The 19,529-nt window shown below is 39.3% G+C and overlaps 1 protein-coding gene across 1 annotated transcript in view; it reads left to right on the top strand.

The window, feature by feature from the left end:
- PLEKHH2 (pleckstrin homology, MyTH4 and FERM domain containing H2) overlaps positions 1-16,163 on the top strand; it is a 130,793-nt gene extending 114,630 nt beyond the window's left edge. Inside the window, exons 25-30 of the mRNA XM_055242826.2 lie at positions 3,414-3,555; positions 7,196-7,341; positions 8,961-9,090; positions 12,371-12,457; positions 14,294-14,431; positions 15,784-16,163. Of these exons, the coding sequence (XP_055098801.1) occupies positions 3,414-3,555; positions 7,196-7,341; positions 8,961-9,090; positions 12,371-12,457; positions 14,294-14,431; positions 15,784-15,969 (829 nt within the window). The 3' untranslated portion in view covers positions 15,970-16,163. The remainder of the gene's footprint in view (positions 1-3,413; positions 3,556-7,195; positions 7,342-8,960; positions 9,091-12,370; positions 12,458-14,293; positions 14,432-15,783) is intronic.
- Positions 16,164-19,529: the final 3,366 nt, after the last annotated feature.

Below are 19,529 nucleotides of genomic sequence, written 5' to 3'. Positions count from 1 at the left end.
CCAGGATCAAGAGACTCTCGTGTGGACCAGGCACAGTGGCTCATGCCTGTAATCCCAGCACTTTGGGATCCGAGGCAGGCAGATCACCTGAGGTGAGGAGTTCAAGACCAGCCTGGCCAACATGGTAAAACCCCATCTCTACTAAAAATACAAAAATTAGCTGGGCGTGGTGGCATGTGCCTGTAGTCCCGGCTACATGGGAGGCTGGGGCAGGAGAATCGCATGAACCCAGGAGGCAGAGGTTGTGGTGAGCCAAATCGTGCCACTGCACTCCAGTCTGGGTGACAGAGCGAGACTCTGTCTCAAAAAAAAAAAGAAAAAGAGACTCTCGTGATTCCAGAGACCTCTGGAGAATACTACTACTAGTACTACTAGTACTACTAACCTGCATTTGTTGAACCTTTACCTAACATCAGGCCCTATTCTGAACCCTTTGTATGCATTCTTATATAATCCTTACAACCCTTTAAGGTACTATTATTATTTCCATCTCACAGATGAGGTAACTGAAGCTTTAGAGAGTTAAGTCACTTGCCTAAGACTATGAAAGGGAATTCTTCAGGCTTTTTTGGCAAATAATTCCTGTACTTAGCAATTCTCACATACCATTTATTTGTCCATTCATGCCATCTACCAGTGCCAAGCCTTGTTTGAAGCCTTGGGAATTCCAAGGTCAATAGAGTTTCCCTACCCTTTAGAATCTTCCAGTTTATAGGGAGAGGCAGACATGAAGTCTTAGCAATGCAATCAGTGCTGTAACAGGAAGAATGTAGCCCGGGAGTGAAGAACATGGGCTGGAGACAGGCTGCCTGGGTTAGAATCCTGGCTCTACTTGACATCTCTGTGCCTCAGGTACCCCGTAGGTGAAATGGAGGTCAAAACAACTCCCACCTCTAGGGTTGTCTGAAGGATTAAATGTTGGCCAATTGTAAAGCACTTGGTTCAGAGCCTGCCACATAGTAAATGCTTCTTAGATATTTGTCATTACCATGAATATGACGTCTATGTACAAGAAGTTGTAGGGACATAGAGGAAGACTTTGCAGAGTGGTGACTTCTGAGCAGATGACTGGAGGCTGGATGCCACTGAGGCAGGAAGAAAACAATTGCAGTTTTAGTAGAGTATAACCAGTAGACCATGGTGGACTGAGGAGTGAAGGAAGGGTGAACGGAGAGAGATTGCAGGCTGTCCCCCTAGTAAGTTTACAAGAGGATGGGAAGGGCAACAGTAGGAAATAAATGATCTAAAGAATGAATATGGATCCAGTTGAGGGCAAGCAAAAGGATTACCCAGCGGTGCTGAGAGCCCTGCTGAATTTGGAAGCAGTGTATTTGTGTAGTGGTACTGGTCCAGAGTGATGCGATTTCCATCCCACAGTATTCAGCTTCCTGGGTGTCCAATGAGGAGGTGGAGATTTGGGAATACTCCTGCGTGCTAATCTAAGCCTTGCCTGCTGTCATAGAAGCCCATTCTGTCTGCTCCAGGCCTCTTTAGGATATGGAAGCAGCTGAAAGCTGGCCATATTGTGAGAGGCTTAGATCACATTCCTCTAGTGCCTTTCCTATTCAAGCTCCATGGATTTGATTTTTATGACTTCTTGGTCATTTTTGTTCCTCTTCAAATTCTCCCCAAATCCCTGGATAGCTATTGGAGCCAAAACTGTTTCATTAGGGATTTGAGCCTATGGTTCATGTCCAGTATTGTTTTTCTCTCTCTCTCTCTTTTTTTTTTTTTTTTTTTGCTAATGATGCTTCCTTTTCCCCTCTCAGGCTCAATTGTGTTGCCTGCTGGGAATAACAGAAAATGCACTTAAGCTCTTCTTGCCTGTAGCCATTTGGTTCTTTTTCTTTTAGCCGTATTACCAAACCTTCCAGTGGTAACACTTAGCTAAACTCTAGTGGATTACAGTGATGAGTATGATATACTTCCTAACTTCAAGTAGGGAAAATAAGCTATGCATACAAATGTAAGCATGCCAAAAAGGAAGGCTTTCATCTTAAATTTTCTTCTCTTTGTTTTATATGGCTTTGCTGATATCATTTTGGATTTGGCATCTGTTTCTGTTGCCCAGCCATATTCTACTACCAGTTTAACAGTATAATCCTGCATTATTTGTCATTGTGTAGTCATCATAGATTAAAATGGAGCTTAGGATTTTTCTGATTTGTAAACTGGGTAGAGAGGAAAGAATGAATAGAATCATGGGGTAGGAGGAGCTTTTCAAAGTACACCCACCCATGCTTGCCCAGAGATTCAGACCTGCTGCCCTCCCCTTCCCTGCTATTTGAGAGAATTACTGGGAGAGATACTGTAAATGATAAGGGTGTGTTCTCTCCCCCAAGTGTGTAGGGGGAAGAAAAGGCTGAAAATGCAAAGTTATAGCCAATTGAGCACACACCTAACAGCTACTGTATCTAAATCTCTCTTTTCCAGCCACTGTGTTGTCATGGCAGTATTCAGGTGTGTCAAGATGTTGCTCACCCACCCCATTGTCACAGCATTTAGAGCCGTTACAGCACCTGTGCCTGATCTGCAGCCTGAAGTCAGAGCCCCACAAATCTCACATATGAATAAATGACACAGTGAATAAATAAAGAGAGTCACTGATTTGATGAAAACCCCGCTAGGCAGACAAAAGCCATGTTGTGTTTCAGTGAGTAACAGTGATAACATGTAAACTATTTTTGAGCCCCTAAAGCTGCTTATCAGATTGTGGCCAAAAAGTCAAAACACACTTAAATATATAAATATTATCTTTTAGATTCCCAGAGAAAACTCACCTTCTCCCCCTCCCCTTATTTGATGTTGATTTGGGGGTGATTTTGAGTTGAAACCTTCACTTCCTTTTCCATGCTGTGTCCAAGGTATTCAGGAAGGATGATGAGGGTTTTGAAGACTGGGTTTATACAGCCCATTGAAATCAAGGCCTGTATCATACATTCCTTGCAAGAGAGGGCATATTTAATTTCGCTTGATGTCTTAGGTCCTTCCTCAGGAACATTTAAGGATTTGGTGTTTCAAAGCCTAAAAAATTGCTTCATCCCTTTACTTCTACTTATATATTTTTATTTATATTTAAAGTGGATTTCTTATAAGCACCGTATAGTTGGGTTTTATATTTTATCCACTCTGACAATCTCTGTCTTTTCATTGGTGTATTTAGACAATTGACATTTAATGTGATTCAACCTCACCTCCAGCAGTTCCTCAACCTCAACCTCAAAGTAGTTTTTTCTTATTTTGCTGAAAGTACTAAATAGAACAGAAACAGAAGTCATTGACAGTAGTAGTCTAAGTTCATACCACTTAGAGTACTGTGTTAAAACAACCCCATCTCAGTCCTCTGGATTTATCTTTACTTTATTTCCTTGTAAGAATATAATTTAATGAGAAATTTACTCTTTTTTTTACAGACTGTATTTCTCAGTGCAAGCTCGTGGAGAGACTGATAGAGAAAAGTTGCTGTTAATGTATCAGACAAATGATCAAATCATAAATGGACTTTTTCCTCTGAACAAGGATCTGGCATTAGAAATGGCAGCTCTTTTAGCTCAGGTAACTTCCATGTTATATAGAGTAATATATTGAAATAGTAAGGTACTCATTTCTACACTGAATTAAACGTAAAACAATATACTTCAGTAATTCTTTACATTCATTTTGCTACGATTAGCACCTTAAAAATTACAGGCACTATAATTACAGTTTGCCTGTAAACTGCTGACATTTGCAATGACGTAGAATGAGACAGTATTCCATAAAGAGAACCCAGTTTCTTAATTATTTTGAAAATATATCTCTAGGCTTTGTATTTAATAAAGGAATTGGAGTGTAGAGCTGTGGGCTTGAAGATGTCATGCCGAAATCGCTTGGTAGTCTAATAGGAATAAGTCCTTGAAAAGCCTAGAGCACTTTCTTTTATTTGCCTATTGTATCAGTTAGGATTAAGTTCAACCTTCTACACACACACACACACACACACACACACACACAAATTAATACTGACTTAATCAGAATAGAAGTATATTTCGCGCTCACATAGAGAGAGAGGCATCCTGGCACCTCTGTGAAGCCATTAGGGGCATGGGCTTTATCCTGTTCTCTCTTCTGCTGTCCCTAGGGTGTCATCACCATGGTCCTGGGAGTCTGCCAGAGCTCCAGCTAACGTCAGTGTTCCAGGCTTCAGGGTGGGGGAAGGGCTGAAAAGGGCATGCCCTCCCACACTTGAGAAAACTTCTCAGCAGCTGCATAGAACGCTTCCATTCATGTCTCTCCCATCAGAATTTAGTCACATGGCCTTGTCTACTACCTACCAGGGAGTCTGGGGAATGTGGTCTCAGCGGGGTGGCAGTGTGCCCAGCTAAATTTAAGGTTTTTCTTAAGAAGAAGGAGAGAATGGTCATAAGATGCAACCCATAGTCTCAACCACACCCAAGTCTTTGCCTAGGTTAATTAAGGAAAATGTTAAAGCAACTCTGTGATATGACATCTGGACCAAGGCTTAGATTCCCCAGGGTCTTTGGCCTATGGCTCCTCACGCTACACTCTGTCCCAGGACATCTCAGTCATTCTTTTTATTCTATGCACCACCTATGCCAATGTTTCCCAGATCTTTTCTCTTCAGTTCGTAGTTTTTTTATGGGCTCCTTAAAATCAACTTTTTTTTTTTTGTGGGGACAGAGTTTCCCTCTTTTGCCCAAGCTGGAGTGAAGTGGCACAATCTCGGCTCACTGTAACCCCCACCTCCTGGGTTCAAGCGATTCTCCTGCCTCAGCCTCACTAGTAGCTGGGATTATAGGCACTCACCACCACGCTCTGCTAATTTTTGTATTTTTAGTACAGACGGGGTTTCACCATGTTGGCCAGGCTAGTCTTGAACTCCTGACCTCAAGTGATCCACCTGCCTTGGCCTCCCAAAGTGCTAGGATTACAGGAGCGAGCTGCCACACCCAGCCAAAATCAGCATATTGAAAACCAAACTAATAATCGTCCCTCCTCTGTGTTTACATTCTGTCTCCTCTTTATGATACTGCCTCCACCCGGTCCCCCAAGCAAGCTTCACACTCAGGAATTATCATGACTCTTCCCTCACTTTGGACATTTCCCACCAGTCACCACATCCTGCGAATGTGAACTCTTAGGGATGTTTTAGTCTGTTCTCTCCTCTGTATGCTGACTTCTGTTGCTAAGGTTCGGATCATTGTCTCATACTGCCTGCTGTCCTGCAGCAGGCTCCTAAGTAGTGTGCCTTTCTCTGGTCTGGTCCCTCACAAATTTATCCTTCACACAAATGCTAGAGAGATTTTTTCCACTTATCTATTGCTACATAACAAATGACGCCCAAACTCAGCTACTTAAGACAGTAATTTGGGCAGGGATGTGAAGGGACAGTGTGTGTCTCTGCTTCAGGTGGTATCAGCTGACATAGCTTGAGAGCCAGTTGTCACTCTATGGCTGAGGGCTGGAATCATTTGAAGGCTCCTTCAGTCATGTCTGGTGGCTGATTGATGCTGGCTGTTTGTGGGGACTTCTGCTGGGACTGTCAGCTGGAGCACCTTACACGTGGTCTCTCCATGTATATGACTGCTTTTGCTTCCTCCAAGAATGGTGAATGGGTGACAGCAACAATGTCCCAGAAGACAGACAAGAAGTGGAAGCTGCTATTTTCTTAAGGGCTGAGCCTGGAAACTGGCACAATGTCACCTGTGCATGGAGCTTTATTAGGCAGCACTAGTAACTGGGACAGAGATACAGCAAAAATGTGAATCTAGCTCTGTCATTTGTTTTTTTTTTGAGGCGGAGTCTCGCTCTGTCGCCCAGGCTGGAGTGCAGTGGCGCAATCTCGGCTCACTGCAAGCTCCGCCTCCCGGGTTCACGCCATTCTCCTGCCTCAGCCTCCCGAGTAGCTGGGACTACAGGCGCCCGCCACTACGCCCAGCTAATTTTTTTTGTATTTTTAGTAGAGATGGGGTTTCACCATATTAGCCAGGATGGTCTTGATCTCCTGACCTCGTGATCCGCCGGCCTCGGCCTCCCAAAGTGCTGGGATTACAGGCGTGAGCCACTGCGCCCAGCCTGTCATTCATTTTTTACATGCAAGGACTTTCAAGATCTGAACTCTGCCTGCCTCTCCAGCCTCAACATTCCCTTAATACTGCCTACATTGAACTTCATGCTCCAGTAAAGTATAAACTGTGGTTCCATACACAACTCTATATCCTGGGAAGGACTCTATTCCCAGGATTAATGCTAGTAGAATGAGAGTATGAACACAATAACATGGAGAAAATCTAGGAACAAAGTAATGAGAATATGGTTCTTGCTCCCATTACATTCAGGAGAGACCCTCAAAAAGTACAACTAATAGTTTTTTGAAATTTCTTATAACTTTTTTTTTTTGAGGTGGAGTTTTCCTCTGTCACCCAGGCTGCGCAATGGCATGATCTCGGCTCACTGCAACCTCCGCCTCCTGGGTTCAAGAGATTCTTCTGCCTCAGCCTCCCGAGTAGCTGGGATTACAGGTGCCTGCCACCATGCCCGTCTGTTGCCTTTTATTTTTAACATCTATTTCATCTTATTATCAGCAATTAAAACAGTGCCTTAAAAATGAAAAATTGTCCTTGCATTACAGACAATAGCAAAGTAGTGACCTTTAGCAAGTACTACTAGATGGTGATAGTAAACTAGGAAGGTTAATGTAGAAATGGAACTCAAATGTTTAAATTACAGATTTTTTTCAAAATTCGAATTCAAGCCAGGCGGTGGCTCACGCTTGTAATCCCAACACTTTGGTAGGCCAAGGCAAGCAGATCACTTGAGGTCAGGAGTTCGAGACCAGCCTGGTCAACATGGTGAAACCCAGTCTCTACTAAAAGCACAAAAATTAGCCAGGCGTGGTGGTACGCATCTGTAGTCCCAGCTATTCGGGAGGCTGAGGCAGGAGAATCACTTGAACCTGGGAGGCAGAGGTTGCAATGAGCCTGGGTGACAGAGTGAGACTCCATCTCAAAAAAAAAAATTAGAATTCAAATGTAATTTATAAAAATTCCTACATATGATTATAAATTTCATAATCATGACAAATAGATTTATGTATTATGTGTTAAAAAAGAATGTTTAGAAAAAATAAAACTAACTGATTTTCTGTCTTAAAATTCTTTTCAATATGTTTTCACTTTTTTGGATTTCCAATTAGGTAGAGATTGGAGATTTTGAAAGACCTTTCTCAACTCCAGCAGGGCATGTTACCAATCAGTGCAAAGCAAATCAAACTCTAAAGCAAGTCATAGAGAAATTTTATCCTAAAAGGTATAGAGATGGCTGTTCTGAAGAGCAGTTAAGGTAAGGAAATCTTTGTAACTCTTTAGAGGGTAGGGTCATGCTAGTTTTTTGGTAATATTTTTCTGTTCAAATTTTAAAGGTGAAAAACATTTTGACAGCTTTCTCAAGATTTTTTTAATACTATTGAGCCACAGGAGAGTATAGATTTTTTTTTTTTTTTAAGACAGAGTCTCACTCTGTTGCCCAGGCTGGAGTGCAGTGGCGCAGTCTCAGATCACTGCAAGCTCTGCCTCCCGGGTACACGCCATTCTCCTACCTCAGCCTCCCGAGTAGCTGGGACTATAGGCATCCGCCACCACAGCCGGCTAATTTTTTGTATTTTTAGTAGAGACGGGGTTTCACCATGTTAGCCAGGATGGTCTCGATCTCCTGACCTCGTGATCCACCCACCTCTGCCTCCCAAAGTGCTGGGATTACAGGCATGAGCCACCGTGCCCGGCCAATATTTTTATTTAAGATAAGCCCAGAAGCTTTAGAATCTATATTTAAACTTTCTTTAATTAAAAAAAAAGCCTTTAGATGTACTTTTCAATTGATCTTTTTCATTCTTGTCCACAACAACCCTGATAATAAATAAGAGAAAAAAATTGGTCAATAATATGTTTAATTTTATGAAGTGCATAACAAAAAATCATATTTTGTATATTCTATTATGAATAAATTGAAATAAAAATAAACTTCTTACATAAGACTTTTTAATGTAAAAGTTTCTAATTTACCTCAATTTGGAGTTTCAATTTCAGAGAATATGTAAAGAGAAGCTGATTAGATTTAAAAATAGAGGCAAATCCAACTTATCATGAGCTTTTCCAAAATAGAAACATTTAAGATCAGCCTTTTGTCTATGTAGAATAAGTGCTTGCCTTTGTGATTTGATTTGACAAGTTTCACCTTGCATCTAACATCTCTCCAGGCCAGGGGTGGTAGGAACTAAAATTCTACCATCAAGGATTCATCTTTGGGCTCTACTAGTTTTTTTTTTTTTTTTTTTTTAGACAGAGTCTTGCTCTGTCACCCAGGCTGGAGTGCAGTGGGGTGATCTCGGCTCACTGCAACCTCCACCTCCTGGGTTCAAGTGATTCTCCCGCCTCAGCCTCCCGAGTAACTGGGATTACAGGCACCCGCCATCATGCCTGGCTTATTTTTGTATTTTTAGTAGAGACAGGGTTTCACCATGTTGGCCAGGCTGGTCTTGAACACCTGACCCCAGGTGATCCTTCTGCCTTGGCCTCCCAACGTGCTGGGATTACAGGCGTGAGCCACTGCACCTGGCCTGTACTTTTCTTTTAAAATGAAAATATTCCCATGAGAAGTTATCTTTTAAACTAATTTATGCTAAGTTTTGATGGTAGATATTCAGATTTTAAAAATGGACCCGCTGGGGGTACCTAGTTCATGCTGAAAACATGAATAGTATGAGAATTTGGTGAGAGGAATATTCCAGAAAGGACAAGTGGTGGACAGTGGTATGATGAGAGTCACAAAATCTTTACCTGGGTTATGCCTAAGGGTCACAGTTATGCTTAGGATTGCTCAAGGACAGTTTTATCTTAAGACTATGACACACTGTTTATGTTTTTGCTTCAGTGTTTTTGTTTTTGTTCTTTTCTTTTTTTTAGGCAGCTTTGCCAACGACTCTCAACCAGATGGATGGCCCTCCGGGGACACAGTGCTGCTGACTGTGTGCGCATTTATTTGACAGTAGCCAGGAAGTGGCCATTCTTTGGTGCCAAGTTGTTTCTTGCAAAAGTAAGAAAGAATGGGAGAGAGATGCATAATGAAAACCTTTGTGTACATAGTCGACCAGATTTACCCCAGACTTAGTATATTTGGCTTTTGTAAAAAATGAAGAAATAACCAATAAAGTAAAGAAAACAATGAAGAGACACTAGGGAAGGGGCAAAAAAGCTCTGTCTTTTCCTCTCTGCCCAACTTTTCCCACCCTAAATCATTTCTTGGACTCATTAGGCGAATCATGAGTCCTAAACCACAGCTGAACTCTGCATTCTTCTGTTCATTCATTCATCCATGCACATGTTTACTCTGTCACTCATTTGCTCATTTATTTAGTATTTACTAAGTTCTGTTTGCTAAACATTGGTCTAAGCTCTAGGGATACATAACCTATTGTTTCAGATGGATTGTACATGAACTTCCAGGACTATTTTACTTTGTAACAACAGGCCTATAAACAAACCACTGTATGGCAAATATCACTATGAGTCACATGAACAGACTGCTGCAGGAACACTGAGGAAGGAGACCCGCCCTGCCTGGGGATGGCCAGCCCTTTCCCCAAGGGAAAAATTGTGCCTTTTGATCCCTTTTCTTTCTGTTGAACCATGTCTCTTTGTACTTTCTCAGGCTCTTAAGATACATCTTGCCTTGTGTTATATTTTTCTGTGTGTTTGTTTTATACTCACTATTAAATTGCATGCTCCTTGAAACTATAAACTCACTGATCCTAAAATCTTCCTCTTGTACCTACCATAGTGCTTTGCACATAATTAATAATTATCACTTAATAAATATTTGCTGAATAGCTGTGCAAATTTGGGCAAGTCAGGTTACCTCTCTGGACCTCACTTTTCCTCATCTGTTAATGAAATACTTAGAATAGAAAAGTAAAATCTAAGGTATCTTCTAACTCTGATTCTGTGAGTGACTATATTATTGATAGGTGAGAATTAATTTTTTCTAGTGGAACTGAAAGCTGTATACTAATTAAGAAAAAGATGATAAAGTTAGTATTCTTAAACATCTATAAAATTAATGTACTTACAGGAAGTTGAATGTATATTTTTTAAAATTACAAGGAATAGATTTGAACTATAGAGCAGCATGGATTTTAATTCTAACTTCAGCATTGGAAATAATATTAAATACCCTTTTCTGTTCTGATAAAATGTGCTTGCTGGCACAAAGTATTATTAAATAATAATATTGCTTTTCAAATTACATGACAAGCATCTTTTTTGCTCACTTTTCTTTCTTTATAACAAGTGACACCTCCTTTGTTGCTTCATGGCATCCTGTTTTCTGTGTGTGGTAAAATACACATAATGAAATTTACCCTTTAACCTTTTTTTCTTTTTTTTGAGATGGAGTCTCACTCTGTCACCCAGACTGGAGTGCAGTGGCACAATCTGGGCTCACTGCAACCTCCGCCTCCCAGGTTCAAGCGATTCTCATGCCTCAGCCTTCCAAGTAGCTGGGATTACAGGCGCACACCACCACGCTTAGCTAATTTTTATATTTTTGGTAGAGACAGGGTTTCACGATCTTGGCCAGACTAGTCTTGAATTCCTGATCTCGAGTGATCCACCCACCTCAGCCTCCCAAAGTGCTGGGATTACAGGCGTGAGCCACCACACCTGGCCCATTGTAACCATTTTTAAGTGTATAGTTCTGTGGCATTAAGTACATTCTCATTGTTGTGTTGCTGTCACCACCATTCATCTCAGAACTTTTTTATTTTCCCAAACTGAAACTGTACCCATTAAATGCTAACTCCCCAGTCCTCTCTCCTCCTCCCAGCCCCTGGCAACCACCACTCTACTTTCTGTCTCTATGCATTTGACTACTTTAGGAACTTCAGGTAAGAGAAATCATATAGTATTTGTGCTTTTGTTATTGGCTTATTTCACTTAGTGTAATGTCTTCAAGGTTCATCCATGTTGTAGCATGTGTCAAAATTTCCTTCCCTTTTGAGGCAGAATAACATTCCACTGTATGTATATATATACCACATTTTGTTTATCCATTCACCTGTCAGTGGACACTAGAGTTGAAGGGCATCCTTTTGAATTGAATTCTCCCTATCCTTTGCAAATCAGCCCTCAGTAGACAGTTTCTAACTCAGGGTTTTGTATATATGAGATGCTAACAAGTTTTATTATATAAAATAACCCAACATTCATTCCAGTTTTATATCTATAGTCTTGACATTATTTTGTAAAATTTAAGGGAAGTAGTTAAGATTTTTTTTAGGATTTCATTTGTTAATGGAACCAAACAAGCATCATTAATTGCTCAAGAACATTCATGGGTTTCAGTTGGGTTCTAGTGGTAGGAGATTCTTTTTATTAATATAATTTCATAGCTTTTTTTTTCTGTGAAAACCAGGAGTAGCTTTTAGATTTTTTTTTTTTTTTAAATGGAGTCTCACTCTGTCACACAGGCTGGAGTGCAGTGGCGCTATCTCAGCTCACTGCAACCTGCGCCTTCCAGGTTCAAGCTGTTCTCCTATCTCAGCCTCCCAAGTAGCTGGGATTACAGGCATGCACCACCATGCCCAGCTGATTTTTGTGTCTTTGGCAGAGATGGGGTTTCGTCATGTTGCACAGGCTGGTCTCGAACTCCTGGCCTCAGATGATCCACCCACCTCGGCTTCCCAAGGTGCTAGGATTACAGGCGTGAGCCACCACACACAGCCAATTTCATAGCTTTTACAATAAAAAATTAGGTGGAAATTTTCATATTTCTCATTACTATTGATTACACAGTTTCATATTTTCTTTTTATTGTGTTTTTATTACATATTGAATATCAGATTTAATAAACTTTCAGGAAAGATGTGCAATTATAATAATAATCCTTTACCTTGTAATAGCATTACACAATTTATCAAGCACATCAGTATATTTTGCTTCATTAGGATTTCGATCATCATAGAAACTCTAAAAGCTTTGTTGACTATTAATGTCTTAACACAGAAGAAAAGTAAAATATAAACATTATTGTTCCTATGCTAAAGATGAGGAAATTCAGCCTGAAATAGATTCAGTAGTTTATCCAAATGCATACATTAATAAATGGCAGGTTTGGGTCTCAAAGCTAGGTCTCCTAATACCAAATTCAGTCTTTGCGCCAGTATTCCACCCTGCCTCTTTCCTAGGAGAGATTTTTAATAAATTTTTGTTGTTATTATTGTTGTTTAATGGCAAATGTTACATGACATTTAGACTGAAAAATATTTCTGTAATTTTGCTTCGTATTTATAATATAGTGTATTTTCACCTCTTCATAGCCCATAACTCCATCATCACTTGGAAGTACTTTCACATGGCTGGCTGTACATGAGGATGGTTTAAGCCTCTTAGAATACAACTCCATGGTGAGTTTAAATGCTCAAGTTTTGCACTCTAAGTCAACTGTTTCCATTGCTCAGTGTACCGTAAACAGAAGGTAATGATATCTTAATCTGATTTTTCTCTTACACAGAAAACATTCTTCCTAAAACTATGTCATGAACAGTCATTTTACAAATACAGCTATGATTATAATTTAACCTTTTAAAGCAAGATAAGACAGGTCGTTTATTGTGTATGAGAAAAATCTTGATACCATGACTAAATTGTGATCATGGTTATATTCGTGAAATGATTATATTTTTAAAAGTGTTAAGAAGATTGTTTCCTGTGTAAAATAAAACTCTGTAAGAAATCATTAAGGTGGGAACTTTAATTACCAAAGTTTAAGTTCACTTTCACTAAGGTTTCTTTAACAATTTCTATAATTTCCTATAATGTCATTTATATAACATCTTAGCACTTTTCACATAGTTTAAATTCAAACTATGATATCTATATATGTTCATTTATTTACCTGAAATTTACATTATTTTTTATCATATTCCATGTGTCTAATTATTTAATACAATTTTATTCTCTTTTTTGTTTAATCTGGTGGGCAGGAATTACAAAATTCACCCGGCAGGTCTAATCCTGTGCTATAATCAGAAGATCACTGAAAATTTTCTGGAAACCAAACTATCCTTTTGTGTTATAGTTACTGTTTCCTCTTATAATTGCTTAAAAAACAAACACACACACATTTTTTTTCAAGGGTTTATGTTTTCTGAGTGCCTTTTAGTTCTTGAATGGATAACTTGAAGATATTATAAAAATCAGTGACTTAAAGTAAAAACAAACAAACAAACCAAAACACCTATACACCAGTATTGAGTTACCTTAGTTCAGAAAAGTAGCTCCCTAGCTCCCAGGAGGTAGCCAGACAGGCCAGGAAGCACACACAGGTGAGTTGCTGGTCTGAGGCATTCAGTCCTGGAATGGTCTGCTCAGTCTTGCAAGGTAATCATTAGATACGCAGAGTCCTTTCAGGCTGTAAATTAGTTACATTTTATTTTATTGATTTATTGATTTTTTTTTTGAGACAGGGTCTCATTCTGTCGCCCAGACTGAAGTGCAGTGATGTGATCACCGCTCCCTGCAACCTTGACCTCCTGGGCTCAAGCAGTCCTCCTGCCTCAGCCTCCCAAGTAGCTGGGACCACAAGCATGTACTACCATGCCCGGCTAATTTTTTTTTATTTTTTCATAGAAACAGGGTCTTCCTATGTTGCCCAGGCTAGGCTCAAGTGATCCTCCTACCTCAGCCTCAGGCGTAAGCTATCAGACCCGGCCTAAGTTATATTTTTACATTGTTTTGGAAACACATTAGAAAAAAATTTGCTGCATATGTGACAAAGGGTTAATACATGATACTGTTTCTGTTTATGGATTTCAAAATCCATCTATCAAGGTGAACTATGTAGATTTACCAATACTTGACCACTTTTACCATGAAAAGTATCAGTAATATGGCTTAACCTAACATATATATAAGAGATATATGAAAGGGCATATAAAAAATATTAACAGTGGCTTTCCACTAGATGCTGGAATATAGATGCGTTTTATTTTTTTCTTATATTTTCTCATTTTTCTGCAGTGACTTGTTTTGGACTCAACATTGTAAAGGTAGATGATGCCTAAATAAAATTAGTACCACTACTATCTATTTTGGATCATAATAGATTTTATTTTAGAAAATAATTTTGTATTATACCATAATTGATATCTGCCTTTTAATGGAGATATATTATTAATTATTTTTCATCTCTCTTTGGAAGTAAGAGCATATAACATATATACTTTTTCTTCTCTTTAAAGAGGTTAATAGTCAGCTATGTGTACAAGAGTCTAATGACCTTTGGAGGCTATCAAGATGATTTTATGGTAGTCATTAACAATACACATTCAAAGGACAAACCAACAGAGAAATTACTTTTTGCCATGGCAAAACCCAAGGTGAGTAGAAGCCTTTCTGCCAACTTTTTTGTGCTATTTGTTTTCATTTAATCTTAGCCAAAAGGCCAAAAAGCAATGCTAGTTGTTTTCATACTAAAACATTTATTCAGCAAAGACTGCATTCCAGATGGGGAAACAGACGTTATTTATAGTCAAACAAACATGGATCCAACTTACATCATCTTTCCAAGCCCTAGTTTCTTTGTCTAAAAATATGGTAACATACTCCCTACTTCTTTTGGCTTAAGAATAAAATGAAGGAAGTTTGTAGGGTACTTAGCCCAATGCCAGGTATATAGAAGATTCAAAATAAATGGTTGTGGCATTAAGTTATTGCTGTCTGGTACTTTATACACATTATCTTATACACTTGGGGTTATTTGCTTTATGGACTCATTAGAGGAAAGACTGGGGTTTTATAATTAAAACATACTTGCTCCTTTATGACTTTTAACAAACTATGTAGTTTTAACATCTCTAAGTAAAAGCAATAAATAAATGGATTACATTCTAATGTGTAATTCTAATTGAAAGTGATTTTCCTAAAACTTTAGCTGTCTTAATGTTATCAGATAAAAGAAATTACTTCTTCAGAATCTGAAGCTTTTTTTAAAAAATAGATGTCTTTCTTAATTAAGCCTATACTTAAGTGAAAGCAGCTTACCATTAAATGCAGATCAGGGAACTCAGTCTTTAGTGAAAATAGAGAGTTCATATGACACTAACTTTCTTTTTTTTTTTTTTTTTTTTTTTTTTTGAGACGGAGTCTTGCTCTGTCGCCCAGGCTGGGGTGCAGTGGCGCAATCTCGGCTCACTGCAAGCTCCGCCTCCCGGGTTCACGCCATTCTCCTGCCTCAGCCTCTCCGAGTAGCTGAGACTACAGGCGCCCGCCACCACGCCCGGCTAATTTTTTGTCTTTTTCAGTAGGGACGGGGTTTCACCATGGTCTCGATCTCCTGACCTCGTGATCCGCCCGCCTCGGCCTCCCAAAGTGCTGGGATTACAAGCGTGAGCCACCGCGCCCGGCCGACTTTCTTAATTCATATATTCACTAATATGGCTTTATGAGAATTTGATAGAGTTGTACTACTGACTGTCACATTTCCTAAGAATGCCACTCAATTTGATTGTTTTTGAGATTCACTCTTTCTGCTGGTTTAAGTGATGAAAAAACGTGTGGCTGCCTTGATGGTGCTGGACATGTAAGCACTTCATTGTTTGATCTAGAAAGAAGGGAATTCTGGTAGCCTGGGCACTTGCAAATGGAGCTCACCTGTGGCCAACACTTTACTCTCTTCTGGAAGTGATGAGAATTTCTCAGGAACATAACAATTCTGTTTTCCTTGTTTTAGATTCTTGAAATCACTCTTTTGATCGCCAGTTACATAAACAACTTCCATCAGCAAAAGGCAGCATTTCACCACCTGTCTGCTCCAGCACTGCTCTCAGCCCAGACCCAGGGACCCCAAGCCAGAATGATGGGAAGCCAGCCTCTTCTGTCAAGCAGCAGACCGACCAAAGGCCCCACCTTACTCTGAAAGCTGGGGAGCCTGAACATTCACTCCTTGTCCTCCATGCCATGGCTGTATCAGCTCCCTACAAGTTCATTTACACCTGGCAGCACGGCAGCCACACACCGGTATTCCAAACTTTAACAATGAAGGGGGTTAGTCTCTTTTATTTGATTCTTAAATATTCAAATAAATATTAACAGTAAAACATAAACACAAAATTTGCCAACACACTAATTTTCTTATAGGGTAAATGAGTAAGAATTCATCATTTTTTCCATCTCCCCTCTCCCTTGTCATCAGACACATTGTGCAGTGTGGCTTTTCTTTTCTTTTTTTCCCCTTTTTAATATTCTGGCAATCTTTAGAAAGGGAGATTCCAAACTCTCATTTGGTAAACCAGTTGATTATTTGGAAATGTTCACTGCCAAAATAGTAAGTACTATAATTACATGTGCTTTTAATTAATGATATAATGTTTGGAAAGGAGTAGAACATGCAGCATAAGAAACAGCTGCAGAGTGGTGTGAGGAGCACATTTTCAGAGCAGGTGCAGTGCATCTTCTGGCTCTATGAATCATTCTGTAAGAAAGCAGGATAATGTTAGGTAACTGAGCCTCCTGTGTGGTATTAGAAAGTATACCGTCACCTTTTCACATCACTGGAGTGTAAAATTTAAAACAACATGGTGATTCCTGACATTCCTTGGCTGTCAGTGCTGCCCAGGTTCACAAGAATATTGCCCACATTTCACTGTATTTGGTGCTGGGTCATCTTGACCTTGCTTTGTTAATAATATCTTTAAAAACAAAGACCATCCTTAAAGCTTTGCTCCTCACACATTACCTTCTAATTATAGTTTAAAAATAGATTCCCTACACATACCTACATATGTATATACAGATAGGGTCTTGCTATGTTGCTCAGGCTGGTCTTGAACTCCTGGCCTCAAGCGATCCTCTCTCCTCAGCCTCCCAAAGTGCTGGAATTATAAGTGTGAGCCACCACACCTGGCTCCAGAAATTTTATTTTATTTTTTTGAGGCAGGGTCTCACTCTGGTTGCCCAGGCTGGAGTGCAGTGGTGCCATCGTAGCTCACTGTAGCCTCGACCTTCTGGGATCAAGCAATCCCACTTCAGCCTCTTGAATAGCTGGGACTAGAAACATGCACCACCATGCCCATCTAATTTTTGTATTTTTAGTAGAGACAGGATCTCCCTATGTTGTCCAGGCTAGTCTCAAACTCCTGGGTTCAAGCAGTCCTCCCACCTCAGCCTTCCAAAGTGCTGGGATTACAGGCATGAGCCACCATGCCCAGCCTCAAAAATATTTTTTAAAAGAGAAGAGAAAATAATTCTTCTGTCAAAGGAGGTTAAATTTTAGTTGATAGAGTACTTAAATGCATTACTTTATTAGGTTATGTAAGTGGTCAGTGCATTCCAGTATGTGTCACAACAGTGTAGTTCATATTCATGATAAAAATGAAACTGTGATAAGACATGAAAATTATATTATTAAAATGTTCAATTGTAATGGTAATCATGAGTATACTTAATTTTATTTATGTATAGAATATTTGTATTTATTTTTTGGACATATATTTATCACTTTGTCATTTTTTTAACCAATTTGAGAAATGTTAGCTGCTGAATTAATTTGTTGGCCGAGCCTTCGTATTTTCTTCTTTGCTGCTTTCTCCCTGTGGCAATGTACTGTTCTCACATTAAGCCTTTAAAAAATGTTCCATACTGTATTAGCATCCTTAGAAGGGACAGAGCTAAGAAATACATTGCTCAAATAATATTTTACTTTATTGATAATGACAAAAAGAATATTTTTTAAACCCCATCAAAATAGATTTCCATTGACTGTTTCCCCTACGTCTTTTGAGCCACAGTCGCCCACTGAATAAGCAAATTTGTTTTTGAGAATAAACTGGTAACCAATTTGTGATGACTCTCAGAAGGCTTTTGGCTGGGATATAGAAGAGTTTCTAAGTTCCCAGAGAGCCATTTAATAATTAGTTGGTGAGCCAGAGGCTTGACAGAGCTGTTACTTATGTGTGAGGGCTTTATTCTCAGGCAGTAGTTTATTCATCATTTGGTAAGCCCCTCCCCACAATCTTCTAATTTAAACAAGTAGTGAAGGCTTAGCTTAAACTGTGCAGTACCTTAGACTTGGCATTTATTTTTGATAGAGCAGAGATAAAATATTTTGATGGAAGGAAATCAATTTTCTGTAACTGATGATGTGAAAATTTTATTTTCTGGGAAATTATATAGCCATTCAAAAATTCAAAGTATGTTATTATGATTGGTTACAAGAGAATAATGTTACATGTTTAATTGTAATATTTGTCTCCTATCATTTTCTTCCCTTTCAATCATAATAAATGATTTACAAAACCCATTTTGAGCATTATCTTTTGAATAATCTTCAAGAAATACCTAATGTTTTCATTGTCAAAGCTGAGGTGTAGTACCAGCGAAAATGGTAGTTATTACCTCCTTCTCTTGCATTCATGCTTTGTCTTCAGTGTTGCTTTGTTTTATCCATATAAAAGGGAGCTGTTTTGGCGAATTGTAATTTTAATCCATATGTGTGCATATTGACACATAATATGTAAATAGGTAAATAGAAATATTGGTTCTCCCATGATTTCATATTTCATATAGGTGAGTTGAATGAATTGTGTTCCAAAAATTTGTCTTAAATGTTCTGGATTGTGTGTGTGTCCTTAAAATCAAATACTATCATAGCTTAGAAATGAATTTAACTCTCAATTTACAAGAGAAGTTAATCACAACTTATAAAGAATCTTTGTTTCAAAAATGTGTTTAATAGTTTGCTGTTTGGATTTTTTTTTCATTAAAAAGAAATACATGTGCTTACGTCTACCTGCCAATTAAAAAAAGTACACAGTGATCAAGTTCCTAGAACAATACATTTAACCCTTAATTGTACCTGAAGCATGATCCTGAAGAAGTAACCACCGTGGATAACCATATTTCTCTAGAAAAAGGCTTTACCTGTTGGTGGGATGCCAAGAATATATTTCCCCCACCCACTCACCCCTCCTGCAGCTGATTTCTAGGGAGGCACAGCTCCAGTAATTTGAAAATTGAGGAAGAGAAGTGATAAGCAAGAAGAAGTGGACAGAGCAGTTTCCCTGCTGCCCACCTGATTTATGCAGAAATGACATCTCCTCTCACATTTCCCCCCATTCTCTTTTCCCTAAAAGAAGAAAGGGATGGCTGGGCGTGGTGGCTCACGCCTGTAATCCCAGCACTTTGGGAGGCCGAGGCGAGTGGATCATGAGATCAAGAGTTCAAGACCAACCTGGCCAAGATGGTGAAACCCCGTCTCTACTAGAAATACAAAAATTAGCCGAGTGTGATGACGGGCGCCTGTAATCCCAGCTACTTGGGAGGCCGAGGCAGAGAAGTGCTTGAACCCGGGATGCAGAGGTTGCAGTGAGCTGAGATCATGCCACTGCACTCCAGCCTGGGCGACAGAGTGAGACTCTGTCTCAGAAAAAAAAAAAAAGAAGAAGAAGAAAGGGATTTAACTGCAACAAAAAGAATTTT

Source organism: Symphalangus syndactylus, chromosome 14 (genome assembly GCF_028878055.3).
Source record: "Symphalangus syndactylus isolate Jambi chromosome 14, NHGRI_mSymSyn1-v2.1_pri, whole genome shotgun sequence".
NCBI classification, from domain to species: Eukaryota; Metazoa; Chordata; class Mammalia; order Primates; family Hylobatidae; genus Symphalangus; species Symphalangus syndactylus.
The sequence above is the reverse complement of the archived record's forward strand: the minus strand, read 5'-3'. Positions and strand labels throughout refer to the sequence as shown.